General features: G+C 42.8%; 2 protein-coding genes across 2 annotated transcripts in view; both read right to left on the reverse strand.

Moving 5' to 3' along the window:
• Positions 1-226: 226 nt before the first annotated feature.
• Positions 227-3,287, reverse strand: EIF4EBP3 (eukaryotic translation initiation factor 4E binding protein 3). The gene is made up of 3 exons (XM_049786044.1): positions 2,434-3,287; positions 692-862; positions 227-566 (listed from the first exon to the last, which is right to left on the reverse strand). The coding sequence occupies exons 1-3, from the start codon at positions 2,534-2,536 to the stop codon at positions 538-540; spliced, it is 303 nt and encodes a 100-aa protein (XP_049642001.1). The 5' UTR covers positions 2,537-3,287; the 3' UTR covers positions 227-537.
• A 4,543-nt stretch (positions 3,288-7,830) lies between these two features.
• The window catches only part of ANKHD1 (ankyrin repeat and KH domain containing 1), a 147,275-nt gene continuing 140,694 nt past the window's right edge, over positions 7,831-14,411 (reverse strand). Inside the window, 4 exon segments of the mRNA XM_049787352.1 lie at positions 7,831-8,313; positions 8,552-8,716; positions 11,559-11,734; positions 12,701-12,952. Of these exon segments, the coding sequence (XP_049643309.1) occupies positions 8,254-8,313; positions 8,552-8,716; positions 11,559-11,734; positions 12,701-12,952 (653 nt within the window). The 3' untranslated portion in view covers positions 7,831-8,253.

The raw sequence follows: 14,411 nt of genomic DNA on the forward strand, positions 1-14,411 counted from the left end.
GTCACTTTCTGGAAAGGCTGGAGTATTCCTTACAGGAGTCAGACTATTGTTGCTTATAGTTTGTAGTTCTGGTAGCCTGCCACAACAATCTGTTGTGAGCTCTAATTAATGCTGGAAATATGCTCCAGGGAAGCGGAAAGTAAACCAGAGGCCTCTAAATTCAAGGAGGGCTTCAGCTGTGTGGCTATTATAAAGATTAGCATTGAAAAAAACACAAGCCAGTGCGTTTCTTTTAAAGTTTACTAAGCAGTCAGAAGGTGACATATTCTGTCCCAGTTCCAGTCCCAGCTTTAGTCCATGAGCACGGAGGGCTGTGGATCAGGAGTGCCTACAGGTCAGAGATAGTTGAGTGAAGGGCATGGCACATTGCCCACTCTTATCTCTGGCCAAGCTGCCTCAGAAGGGAGGCTCAGAACCAACAAGTCACTCCCAGATAAGATGAGGCCAGGAGGCCTTTGGATACCTCAGAAGAGGTGGTGGCAGCAACTGCAGGAGGGATCCCTATTTCACTCCCACATAGGGTCAATCTGCACCGGGTTAGATGTCCATTTCAAACTGTGCGTCATCTGAAAAGAAAAGGCAAGAAAACTTGTTGCATGTTGCAGGCTTAGCATCATTGTGCAAACCTGTCTTGACACTGAACCTACAACTCAATGGGCATTTGATTTTAGGTTCCGTTGTCTTTCCTTACCGGGTATCTCTTCCTCTGTCTCCTTCTGCTCCTTCAGTTCCTCTAGCTTGGAGGGTGGAACTGTTGGAGTTGTGACTCCTGGAATCTGAGGGAGACAGCAAGGGGGTGTCCGGGCAATGGGTGAGTTCTTGCACTCTAGCAGGAACTTTCGGTCGTAGATGATCCTGGTGCCTGTTAAAGGGTAAGGGGACTCGGTAAGAAGCAGGCTGGTCCTGACCCAGAAATCATGTTTCCTTATTCAAGGTTTGCTGGAGGGGAGATACTCTGATGATGATGGTTGTAGCTTAACACTGTATACCTGAAACATTTCTATTAATAGTATTGTAAATCAGTGCCTAAATTAAAAAAAAAAAAAGGTGATGCTATGTAGCAGAGGTGGGATAAAATTTTTGGGTCTTTTGGAGTAGAGTGATTTTTTTTTTTTTTTGATTTTTGGGCCACACCCGTTTGACGCTCAGGGGTTACTCCTGGCTATGCGCTCAGAAATCGCTCCTGGCTTGGGGGGACCATATGGGACACCGGGGGATCGAACCGCGGTCCGTCCTACGCTAGCGCTTGCAAGGCAGACACCTTAACTCTAGCGCCACCTTCCCGGCCCCTGGAGTAGAGTGATTTTTAATTGGTTATTGTAACTTATCTTTGTTTAGTTTCTATAGGGCAGTGCTCAAAGCTTACTCTTAGCTTGGTGCTCAGGGATAATTTCTGGTGGGCTTGGAAATCAACACGGGGAGTCAAGGGTGGAACCAGGGTCAAACATGTGCAAGGCAAGTGCCTTACCTGTTATACTATCTTCCTGGCCCCAGTTACTGTCATTTTATTTTTATGGTTTTGGGACCTCACCCGGTGACACTCAGAAATCGCTCCTGGCTTGGGGGGACCATATGGGACACCAGGGATCGAACTGAGGTCTGTCCTGGGTCAGCGGTAAACAAGACACAAGACAAAGGCCCTACTGCTGCGCTATTGCTCAGGCCCCTGTCATTTTAAAATGGAAGTGGTGCACACTAGTTTGGTGCAGGCTACGCTTGCGGTTTAGAGTTGCTTCACAGGCTGCCTCTTTGACCGCCAAGCTTGCAGCTCTGGCTTAACTTAAGGCTGCTTCCTAAAAAGACTGTTGATTTGGAAATCTCCTTTGGCTAACAGGTAGTAGGCCCTCGCCCTTCAGCCAGGAACCAAATAGCTAGCAAGGCGTTTCCACCTAAATTCCCTTAGCCTTCAGGAAGGAGCTGTGTTCCGTGAAACACAGGAACATAATGTTCTTAGTCCTGACCCCTCCTAAATGCTATCAGGCTCAGTCCAGCCTACAAGAACTTTGTCTTCAGTGCCTAGCCCAGTTCTGGCCCCTCCCCATCGCCTCCACGTGGCAGGAACCCCATGTTCTGGGAGCCATGAAACCATGACTACGGGCAGTATGCCTAAACAAACAGTAAGCCCAGTTACCCTGCCCAACTATTGACCAACTAACTACACTCCAGCCTCTAAAGCTAAGGAAAAAACATTCAGAACCCAGACCAAAGAGGGATTTCAGTCTACAGTTACCCCGAAAACGAAGCTTGAGGCTATCTTGCATCACCTTGAACATCAGGGACCTGGGCCTTAGCACCAAACAGCCCCCTCCCTCCCCCGCTCCCCAGCCAATGCTACGCTACAACCTGCAGAGGAGCTTTGATAAGCTTAAGGCTGCAGGCACACAGAAGCCACGCAGCAACTTGCAGACCCCAAACACGCCCCGGCCCCCTGACCTCCCGGGGTCGTCGCATAAAGCGTGCCCCCTGGCGTGGTGCTGTAGCAGTCGGGCAGCCGGTCCCTGCCCCCGGGAATCGGGCAGCTCGTAGACGTGGACATAGCGAAGGCGACGACCAAGAAGACCAGCGGCTGGTGCTGAATGCGCCGAGCAGAGCGCGCGGAGTCTAAGGCGGACTCAGTCGACCACGTGTGGCCACAGCACCACCACCAGGAAGACGTCACGCCCGGGGCGGGCCCCTGTCATTCACCCGATGATCCCGCCCCACGCGCAAGGGAGCAAGTCCGGGCTAGCAGAAAGCTGGAAGGAGTCCAATGTCCTGCACAGTTCCTCCCGACTCAACTGCCAGCCTGGCAGCGCTGCGATCCTTGGGCCAGTAGCTACCTACAATTTACAGCTGGGTGCTGGGGGAGGTGAGGCACAGTGACGCTACTGACACACACTCCCCAATTCCTTGGCAGGGGGGACAGTAAAGGCTAGAGTGGTTAAGTCGCTAGTCAAAAATCCTGCATCTTTTGGGAGGGGAAGCTGAAATTCAAATTCTGTTACTGAGACCTTTCAATTACAGGAAAGACAAGGTGTAAAGTGCCTCGATGGGGCAGGGCTAAATCAGGGAGGGAGATGGGCTTCTTTTGGACCACAACTGGGAGTGATCAGGGGTTACTCCTGGGGGGTTTAAAAATCCTACTATGGAGTGAGCATGTATGCTCAACATGGTAGTAGTGCATGAAGCTTCGGCTCCTGAAGTTGGGCCTTCTGGAATAAGGAATAGTTGGGACTCATGAAAGGGTAAGTAAAGGTGGTGGACTGAAGCTTACTCTGACCTCTGGCATGACTCACCTCAAAACTAAGGAAGAGCTGGGAGGCTGGTGAGAGAGCCTGCCTTTTTTTTTTTTTTTTTTTTTTTTTAAAGCAAGTAGGAAAAGGGCTTAGAATCTGTCCTGGAATTTTGATATAGGCAGTGATATGAAAGGAGGCAGGAGAGGCGGTGATGGAGTATACTAAATCTAAATGCATTTGACTTCTGGTTTCTTCAATTATGTTTTCCCCCACCTTCCTAAATTAAGTTATTGAATCCCTGAATTCATCTATCTGTCATTATCATTTCAGCTCTTGGCTTCGCTTATTTTTTCCTTAACTTTTATTCTGGTTTTTGTGCCACCCCTGGCGAGCTCAGGGGTTACTCCTGGTAGGCTTGGGGTTCATATGGATGCCGAATATCAAAGCCTGGTTTGCAAAGCAAACGCCCTATCTGCTGTGCTATTGCTCCAATCCCATAATTTTTCTTTAACTTATGAAAAATAAGTTTTAAATTCGAGGTCTGTAATTAAAAGCCAGACAATACAATATATCAAAGGACAAAATTTCCTGATGCTCAAAATATAGTCAAAGGACTAGAGTGATAGCAGTAGGGTATTTGCCTGGCACAAAGCCAACCTGGGTTCTATCCCCAGCATCCCATATGGTTCTTCAAACCTTCCAGGAGCAATTTCTGAGAGCAGAGCCAGAGCACCACTGGGTGTGGCCTAACCGAGCCCAAAACAAACGACCCACTTTGATTACTAGTTTCCTATACAGTCCCCAGGAATCTACTAGGAGTGATTCCTGAGTGCAGACCATGAGTAAAGCCCTGGGCACAGCAGGGGGGTGGATGGGGACACCCCCCCCAAACCAAACAAAAAATGGTTGGCAATATTTTCCAAATCAGATCTTGAAGTCCAGGCTTCTTCCCTTTATTTGAGGTTAAATTTTAATTGATGGTTTGATGCTTTGGGTACTTATAACTACCTATTCCTTTTTATCTAAGAGAGTAAAGGAGAAGGAACCTGCTTATTCACAAATTGCAAAAACCTGAGATGACTAGGAAGTGGTGTCCGCTTAGAATCCCTCATCAAAGGCCAGGGTCCATTGGGAAGATGTCACAACCTGTCATATTTCTTGGTAAAAGAGATCTAGGGTTAGTTAGGGAACAAGATGTTTTTCACATACTATTTTCCTACAGGCTTGTTTGACAGTTCTTGGTTTTACAATGTGGTCCAAAGGTCTTAATAGTGGGGCAGAAAAAGTTTACTAAGTACTCCACTCTATTTGACTTAAACTATAATGGAACCAATTTGTTCCACTAGTTTTTTTTTTGTTTTTTTTTGTGGTTTTTGGGTCACACCCGGCAGTGCTCAGGGGTTACAACTCCTGGCTCCATGCTCAGAAATTGCTCCTGGCAGGCACAGGGGACCATATGGGACGCTGGGATTCGAACCGATGACCTCTTGCATGAAAGGCAAACGCTTCACCTCCATGCTATCTCTCCAGCCCCTGTTCCACTAGTTTTGAGATCAGAGAATTTGTTCAGACCTGACAAGTTGTTCCAAACCCTGAGATTTCTTACCTCTGGTTAGAAGAGGTCACCATTGACTGTCCAACTCTTTTCTTCGGTCTGGTTAGCTGAGTTGATGGGATTTCCCCTTTGAGAGCAGGGACGGAAGGAAGCAGACTGGCCTATAAAAGGGCAAGTCAGCACACTGTAGCCACAATAGGTTTAAAGGGTCTTAAAGCATGAATAATTTTATTGGTAGTGGAATTTTATTACATTCAATAATACTTGAAATAAATAGATCCAGAAGCCTTGATGATAGTTTTATTCTTTGAAAAAGCTGTTATTCTCATGGGGTTGGTGCTATGCCTCAGTTGAATGTTTTTAGTGACTTGAAGGCTCACAAAGAGTGTGCATGTTCAGTTTTCTTCTGCCTTTGCTAAAATCAGTACTGATCACCTAAATAAGGCATTTGATTCCATGTGAGAACCACAGATAGGGATTTTCAAACGTCAACAATGTAAACATTCTATCAGTTTCCAGTGTGTCCATAACATATTCTCAGTTGTAGAGAAAGAGGAAAATAAAAGTTAGATCTAGGAAACAAGAGGGATTGGGGGTGGAAGTTGTGCCAGGAATTCAACCCAGGCCTCACACATGCAACTCAAGTGTTCTACTGAAGAGCTAGAACCCCAGCCTTAGCAAACTTAGTCAATTATGTGAAGCCTAGGAAAAGAAATGAGCTGCCTAGAGTTAACTCAACTGGTAGAAATAAATAGAATGTACGCTACTGACTCTTGCTCTGCTGTTTCCCTGCTGCCTCCCCCCCATATCCCTTGTATATTTTGAAAGTAAGTTCTTACCTGAGCTAGGCTTAATCCAAGTTTCAGGTTGGTAAAATAGCAGTAAAGTAATGCCAGGTAGAGGCAAGACAGAGGAAGAAGAGATTACAGAAGGCAAAACGGGGTGGGGAATAGGCTACTAGGATCCAAACAGTCAAAAAAAAAAAAAGAAAAAGACAGTTGTGGTAAAAAAAAAACACAAAAAAAAACCAACACAACATATATATATGGATGGAGGGATGCTACATACTTGTATGTGAACACTTCCTGTTTCTTTCTAACCTTTCTATATTTCTTTTTTTTTTTCGGGAATGGTGGTGGTGCTCAGGGGTTACTTCTGGCTTTGTGCTCAGAAATCTTTCCTCACAGGCTTAGGGGACCATATGGAATGCCAGGGATTGAACCCAGGTAGGTGCCAAGTCAGTGCATGGAAGGCAAATGCCCTACCGTTGCGCTATCACTCTGGCCCCTAAATTTCTCATATATACCCCACTCCCTCTTTTCATGAATTCTAGTTCTTGACCTGAGACTAAATTTCTTTATTCTGTGATCCTCAAAGAATCAATGACAGGATTAAATTTCTTTTAGATAACTCAGATGTTAGAATGTAGAATAAAATTACTTTTTGGTCCCACCAAATAATTTACTTAATATTACTTACTAGCAAGTTTCATCAAGAGTAGCTTTATTCCTTTTACTAATACTCATGCATTTTGGTTAGTAATAAGTGAAAACAATACTTGCAGGTGGGATCTTTTATCACCCTCATGGTAATGGGGCTCTTGAGAGTACAAGAAGTTATCAAGTAACACAAAGGTAGTAGCTTCAACACTTGTAACGTTTTTTTTTTGTGTTTTTTTTTGGGGGGTCACACCCAGCAGTGCTCAGGGGACCATATGGGGCGTTGGGATTCGAACCGATGACCTCCTGCATGAAAGGCAAATGCCTTACCTCCATGCTATCTCTCCGGCCCCACTTGTAACGTTTTCAAATCCAATCAAAACATAGTAAGAGGGGCCGGAGAGATAGTATGGAGGTAAGGCATTTGCCTCGCATGCAGAAGCTCAGTGGTTCGAATCTCAGAATCCCATATAGTCCCCTGAGCCTGCTAGGAAAGTTCTCTGAGCGTAGAGCCAGGAGGAACCCCCGAGTGCCGCAGAATGTGACCCAAAAACAAAAACAAAACAAAACAAAAAACAACAAAAAAACAAAAACATAGTAAGAAACAAGCTTGAAGAAATTGCCTCATGGGTTAAATTACACGAAAGACTGGAGAGATAGTAAGAAGGTAGGGCACTTGACTTGCATATAGCAGACCCAGGTTCAATTCCTGGTACCTCCTATGTTCCTTGAACCAGAGCCAGGAGTAACACCCGAGTACTGACAGTTGTAGGCCCCAAAATAAAATAAAATAAAATAGAAAGACAAAGAATCAGGTTATGTCTAGTGATTCAGAAAATAGTAGAAAAGTATTGTTTATATGGTTATGGTCCTAGATAATTAATTTTTCTGTGCATCTTTTTTTTTGATGTACTTTGGCTTTTTTCTATCAGCCTAAAACGTTTTCTTTTTCACACTGCTTGTATGTAAGAGCAGGAGATTCAATTATTCTAAAACATAAACAAATAAATAATTGTTCTTGTCAGTAGTTTTTCGTTCTCTGTTGCATCAGATTCTTGGCATAGTCTATACTTTGGCCAAAATGTTCTTGTTTAGCCTGTTAAAAATATTTACTTTCATACTTGCAACCATGGAACTAAGCCCAGTCACACATTTATAAATATTACTCAACTGATTCAACAATACAAGATAGAGTAACCCTGCCTCCTCCTATGTCTTCACCTAAATAAAACATCTATAACCAAATTAATCTTTAAATTAAAAAGTCAAAGGGAACCTTAAATTGATGTTCCTTAGTTTGTTTAATCTGATTGAAACCATATTGTTCTTGTTGACATAGGCATGATACATAAAGAACTAAAGCCACACAGAGCTTGTCTGCTGAAGTTAGACAAGACTCATATGGGCTTGAAACTCCTATCACATAAAGTAATATTGTAGAGAACAAGGAATGTTTAACACAGAATAAGAAATAGCTTCACAGACATTTTCAGGGCAGCCTATGAATGGACACTGAGGTGCAAAATGTGATAAACCATAAAACCGATATAAAACAAGTAATAGTTTTAACAGAACCAGATTGGATGGTACTTGTATGACCACTGAAAGGATCACACCCAACTTCTAAACACTGTTCATCTTTTTATTGAATATTCTGGTAAATATTTCACATTAATACAGGCTACATTAAGTAGAGCCACTATATGACAAGAAATTTACTCAATGTTTTCCTTTTACGTATGTAAACAAATGTACATGTATTTACCACCCTAAAAGGTTGAAACATGTAATCATCTAATTTTCTTTTGCATACAAGTAGCATTCAGTATGTTTAGCCAAAAGCACTAAATTCGAAATGGCTAAATTAGCCAGAGAACATAATCAATAGTCAGGTGGATAGGAAATCACATTGTTCTTAGACAATGGTCAGTCATATTTCATTGCTAAAGCCTCAGAGAAAATTTCTTAGTTAGGCACATTAAAAAAAAAATCCCCCAGGGTTCTTCCAAAGTCATAGGTTTCTCAAACAAGGCTAAACAGTAACTTAGTTGACATATTTGAGATGCATGTTTCCAATATGAGGTGCCCACGTGCCCGGCCAAATCTGAAAAGGGGGAGGAAAAATTGGAATTTCTAATTAGGAATCTTTAGACATTTACAAAATGAATATATAAATGCAATGGCAATTCACTGTTTTTGCCTAGGAAGAATATATAAACAACAAAATAAAATATTTGGTAGCATTTTGATATTGACAAACAATTCAGATCAAGGTGGTCAGGTGTTATCACTTTTGATAGTCAGAACTTGGGACTACTCAAGGAACATTAAATCCATTTTACCTGTTGGGCATCAGTGCATTCCGTTGAATTCTGAATAACTTTTATCATAGGGTTCCAAGCAGGATCTGGATTGTGAAGTCCATTAAACAGAGGGCCTCCTGGAACATCAGCAAGCTGAGGATGTGAAGGTATAATGGTGCCTCCATACATGGAAATTGGTAGTCCCTAAAATAGAAAAGTTTAATATGAGTCATTATAAATGATAATCCAGAAAAGTCAGTTTATATCTAATTAACCTTCAATCAAATAACTACTGTTAAATTATCTGTTAAGTTACCATAGGTTGTTGCAAGATCAAAATGGGCTATTATGCATTCAGCAGTAATTTTCAACAAAACAACAACAACCTCTAATATCAAATCATGTATTTGGGCTTGCCTTCAAGCCTGTGTTCTCTCTTGATCATGTCTATCACTTGGATTTTTTTGCTTCTTATTTCCACTTTGGAGAAGTCTATGTTCTCTCTGGAACACACACTTCTCCTTTTCTCTCCCCTCTTTCTAAATAACCTTTTTTTTTTTTTTTTTTTTTTTTGTTTTTTGGGCCACACCCGTTTGACGCTCAGAAATTGCCCCTGGCTTGGGGTGACCATATGGGACGCCGGGGGATCGAACTGCGGTCCGTCCTATGCTAGCGCTTGCAAGGCAGACACCTTACCACTAGCGCCACCTTCCCGGCCCCCCTAAATAACCTTTTTTTGGTTTTTGGGCCACACCTGGTGAGACTCAGGGGTTACTCCTGGCTATTTGCTCAGAAATCGCTCCTGGCTTGGGGGAACCATATGGGACACTGGAACTTGAACCACTGTTCCATCCTGGATTGGCTGTATGCAAGGCAAACATCCTACTGCTGTGTTACCAATCCGGCCCCTTCTAAATAACTTTTAATCAAAAATATCTTTTTTTTTGGGGTCACACCCAGCAGAGCTCAGGGGTTACTCCCGGCTCTACGCTCAGAAATCGCCCCTGGCAGGCTCAAGGGACCATATGGGATGCTGGGATTCGAACCACTGACCTTCTGCATGGAAGGCAAACCTTACCTCCATGATATCTCTCTGGCCCCAATCAAAATGATATCTCTCTGGCCCCAATCAAAAATATCTTGCAGAGTATGGAAATAATACCCAAAGACAATAGAGAACAGGACAAGCAGGGCTGTTCCATATTAGGAATTTGCTAAAAAAAAAAAAAAAAAGGGGGAATGAAGTTGGAGCAGAGAAGGGACCACTATAACAATGATAATTGGGGGCTGGGTGGTGGCGCTAGAGGTAAGGTGCCTGTCTTGCCTGCGCTAGCCTAGGACTGACCGCGGTTCGATCCCCCGGCGTCCCATATGGTCCCCCAAGCCAGGAGCGACTTCTGAGCACATAGCCAGGAGTAACCCCTGAGCGTTACCGGGTGTGGCCCAAAAACCAAAAAAAAAAAAAAAAAAAAAAAAAAAAAAAAGAATGGTCATTTCCAATTATCTTTTTTTTTTTTTTTTTTTGTTTTTGGGCCACACCCGGTAACGCTCAGGGGTTACTCCTGGCTATGTGCTCAGAAGTCGCTCCTGGCTTGGGGGACCATATGGGACGCTGGGGGATCGAACCGTGGTCCGTCCAAGGCTAGCGCAGGCAAGGCAGGCACCTTACCTCTAGCGCCACCGCCCGGCCCCGGAAATGACCATTCTGGAAAAGCAATGAGTGCTGAAAAGAGATTAAATGATATACATGGTATCTCTTCAGGAATAGTACTGCAAACCAGTCTCTCTAAGGGGGAGATAGTAAGAAGGGGTGAGAGGGAAAGGAGGAGGGGGAGGAGAAGAAGAAAGAGAAGGAAGAGGGAGAGGCGGAAGAGGAGGAGAAGAAAAATTTCTGCCATAGAAGCGGGGGTGGGGTGGGGGGTGGGGGGGCTTGGAAAGGAAACATGGGACAATTGAGGTGGGAAAAATGCACTGATGAAGGGATGGGTGTTGAACATTATATGGATGAAACTAAGTAACTACTTTGTAATTGTATCTCATAGTGACTCAAAAATTTAACTTACAAAAAACAAAACTAACACCTTGTTTGGGGGGGCAGCCCAATAGCACAGCCAGTAGGGTACCTACCTTGCATAACACCTGGATTTGGGACCTGGCATCCCAAATGGCCCCTTGAGTCCACCAGGAGTGATTCCTGAGTGTAGAATGAGGTGTAACCCGAGCACTGCCAGGTGTGGCCCCAAAACTAACAAAAAAAACCCACTTAACCAACTTTTATGAGCACGAAGCTCTCTATGTAGACAAGAGGAATGTAGACAAAGCTTACTGCCAACTCTTTCTATTTTTTATAGTTAAAAAAAATTTTTTTTTTGAGGGTGGTGGTTTTAGGTCACACCAAGTGGTGCTCGAGTGCATTCAGAAATCATTCCTGGAGGACAAGAGAGGACTGTATGAGGTGCTGGCAATCGACCCAGCTCAGCTGCATGCAAGGCAAATGTTCTCTATTCACTGTGGCCCTTCAATTCCCCCAATCCCCTTTTGAGTGAAAATCTGGCAGTACTCAAGTTTATTCTGGATCACCCTTCCTGCTTTACTCTGGCTAACTTTTAAGAAGGGCAGAGGTCTCCCTCCGAGTTGTGGCAGCAAAAACCAAAATTTCACGATTGTTTGAAGACAAACTATTACTATACTCTTAAAACTGGGCTAAATTTCTGACAACGCCATGGAAACAATCTAGTTATACTAAATGGGAGATTTCAATACAAACTTTATAAATATTCCTTATTGAGGCCAGAGCAAAGGCACAGTAGTAGGAAATTTGCCTTGCAAGCGACCAATCTGGATGGACTCGGGGGTTTGATCCCTGGCATCCCATATGGTCTCCCGAGCCTGCCAGGAGTAACCTGAGTGCCACATGTGACCCCAAGACAAAAACAAACAAAACCCAAATCATTATTTAAAATAAAAAAAGCATTCCTTAGCATGTGACTGTATGGGCTTATTGGCTGGCAAATTATTAAACAATTTACAATGTTCGTTAACTCACTTTAGAAAAATCCACAAAACTGCTTGTCATAGGCTGATGAAAAATGTTAGAGGGAGCAACCATTCCAGAATCATCTCTTTCCATTGGCTGATGTTGGGAGAATGTGCTTGGGTCTGATAACTGTTGATGCATTGGATGGTTTCCTATCACAGACTGTGACCAACCTGATAAACCTTCTGGAAAGAAATGAAAACAGGATTTTCTTTCTATTTTTTACAATGAATTTAATGAAATAATTTCTCTTAAGACTCAGGTAGCATTCATGAAAAGCTCTGCTTAAATAAAGTTCAGGGATCCAGGATATGGCTGAATAATTAAGTGCATGTTTTGTTTGCAGGAGTCTGTGTTCAATTCCTTGCATAGCAAAATACAGAGCAACCCTAAAAACCCTGGAATATTGGGTAAAGTATTCTAAAAATCCCAAACACACTGTCATATCTCGCTGCTGGCAGGCCCAGGGCATCATATGGGATGCCAGGATTCGAACCACCATTGGTCCTGCTTGCAAGGCAAATGCCCTATTGCTGTTGTATCTCTCCGGCCCCTAAAATCTTCTACTTCTAATTAACTCTATTTTATGTAAATATACATCTTATATACTATATATATACACATACTCCAATTAAAATTCCAGATTCTAAGAATGGACTCAATTCTTATATATTTTTGCTTGTTTTTGTTTCACCCAGTGATGTTCAGGGATGAGTCCTGATAGGGCTTGGAAGACCATATGGGTCACTGGGGATCAAATTACAGTTGACCATGTTCAAGGCAAACATCCTACTGTCTTACTCAAGTCCCTCAATTTTAACACTCTTTGCTCTCCTTCCAGACTATTTTTTGTTACTGATGATCAAACAGGCAATCTAGCACATAAATCATATCCCTGGTTGTAAAGTACAGGAGTTATACTTAAAAAAGAAATTCAAAGGAATCCTACTTAATCTTTTTATTTTATTTTATTTTTTGACCTAAAACTGGCCCTGTGCTTATAGGTCATTTCTGGTGGTGTTTGGTGGGAACATATTCAAACAGCCCAAATGCATGCAAAGCAAGCACATTACCTGCTAGCCAACCCTCAAGGCAAAACCCTACAACTTATTTGAGATATTCCTCCAGAAAGAGTAAAGCAAGGAAACTACCTGACATAGCATTGACACCAAATGACCATATTCCACTGTGTCCAACAGGAGCAACAAAACTGGTTCCCACAGGGGCTTGTGCGACAGATCCTCCTTGCCGAATCCGGGCTAGCCTCTCTGTTCCAATGGGAGGAGGGATCTTTCGATCCTGACTGGCAGTGCCTCCTTTTGGTTGGCCCAATGTTGGTGGGGCAGAAGTAGCTGAAAGAGGTGAAGATGATCCCGAAGAAACAGATGGAATAGGAGAGTCACCTGGTGGCAAAATATTTCTCTATTGTTTTATTACATATAAAAATTATAATATGAGAAACCTCGTTGGGAAAGTCTATTCCACAATATTAAATTCTGAGAATATATAAGATCATTCAAATGAAAATATTTAATATCTAAAAACACCCTGTACTGCTTATGTCTATATGTATAGTCTAAGAAAAAAATTCCAGATTAAACTAAATATTAGAAAGGCCATATTTTCTGTCTTATTCTAGTTTTCAATAATCTTCTCAAAACATATTGTCAAATTTTAAATGAAATGTGGTGATGACTAAATAATATGATGATGATAATATTTGGGAAAGCAGTTGGTTGTATTCTCTACTTAGTTTCCTTTTTTTCCTATAAGAAAACTGTGTTAGCAAAGCCTTGTAGGACTCAATGACTTTATCTCCTTTTGTGTGTGTGTGTGTGTGTGTGTGTGTGTGTGTGTGTGTGTGTGTGTGTGTGTGTGAGACCCAGTTGTAGGACTCAATGACTTTATCTCCTTTTGTGTGTGTGTGTGTGTGTGTGTGTGTGTGTGTGTGTGTGTGTGTGTGTGTGAGTGAGACCCAGTGGCGTTCAGGAGCTACTTTGACTCCATGATAGGCTATAGGGGTTGCTTGGGAGCTCCCAAATGCAAAGTACACACTCTGGATCTTTGAGATATCCCACAAGTTCCTATGGTTTTGTCTTTTTTTCTTTTTAACGGATAACAACTTTCCAATCAGGTATCCCTTTGGTGGGTCTTAGGAGACTATATGGGGTGCCAGGGCTGGCTATTTGCAAAGCAAACATCTTAACCTGCTATGTAATTGATCCCTGGTTTTGTTTCTTTTCTTTTTTAAATAGTAATTCATATCTTTATTTAAGCACCATGATTACAAACATGCTTGTACTTGGGTTTCAGTTATATAAAAGGAAACCCCTTTCACCAGTGCAACAGTCCCATCACCAATGCCCTTCACTTCCCTCATCCCCCACCCTGGTTTTGTTTCTTTATTTATTTTTAGATTTTTGGTTTTTGGGTCACACCCGGCAGCACTCAGGGGTCACTCCTGACTCTACGCTCAGAAATCACTCCTGGGATGCTGGGATTCGAACCACCATCCTTTCGCATGCAAGGCAAATGCCTTAACCTCCATGCTATCTCTCCGGTCCCCTGGTTTTGTTCCTTCATGAAACTCTTAAGTAATGGGTAATTTTTTTTTTTTCTTTTGATCACAACCATGGTGCTCAGGTCTTACTCCTAGATCTGTGCTTAGAGATTATTCCTGGCAGGCTCAGGGGACTATTATATGGTGTGCTGGGAATTAAATCCAGACTGAATGCATGCAAGGAATATGCCCTACTTGCTGTACTTTTCTCCAGCCCAGTCATAATGGGTAGTTTTGTCAGGAGGGTGGGTTAGCACTCACTACCTTATGCTGTTCATTAAAAGAAAAAACTTGACTTCTCT

Source organism: Suncus etruscus, chromosome 14, assembly GCF_024139225.1.
Source record: "Suncus etruscus isolate mSunEtr1 chromosome 14, mSunEtr1.pri.cur, whole genome shotgun sequence".
Lineage (NCBI taxonomy): Eukaryota > Metazoa > Chordata > Mammalia > Eulipotyphla > Soricidae > Suncus > Suncus etruscus.

Bases quoted from the DNA above. Each gene is read 5' to 3' on its own strand.
- EIF4EBP3 (XM_049786044.1), bottom strand. From the start codon at position 2,536: ATGTCCACGTCTACGAGCTGCCCGATTCCCGGGGGCAGGGACCGGCTG. The intron at 863-2,433 runs GTCAGGGGGCCG...ACCCTTTAACAG, and splicing joins TTATGCGACGACCCCGGGAG to GCACCAGGATCATCTACGAC. The intron at 567-691 runs GTAAGGAAAGAC...TTTTCTTTTCAG, and splicing joins GACAGAGGAAGAGATACCCG to ATGACGCACAGTTTGAAATG.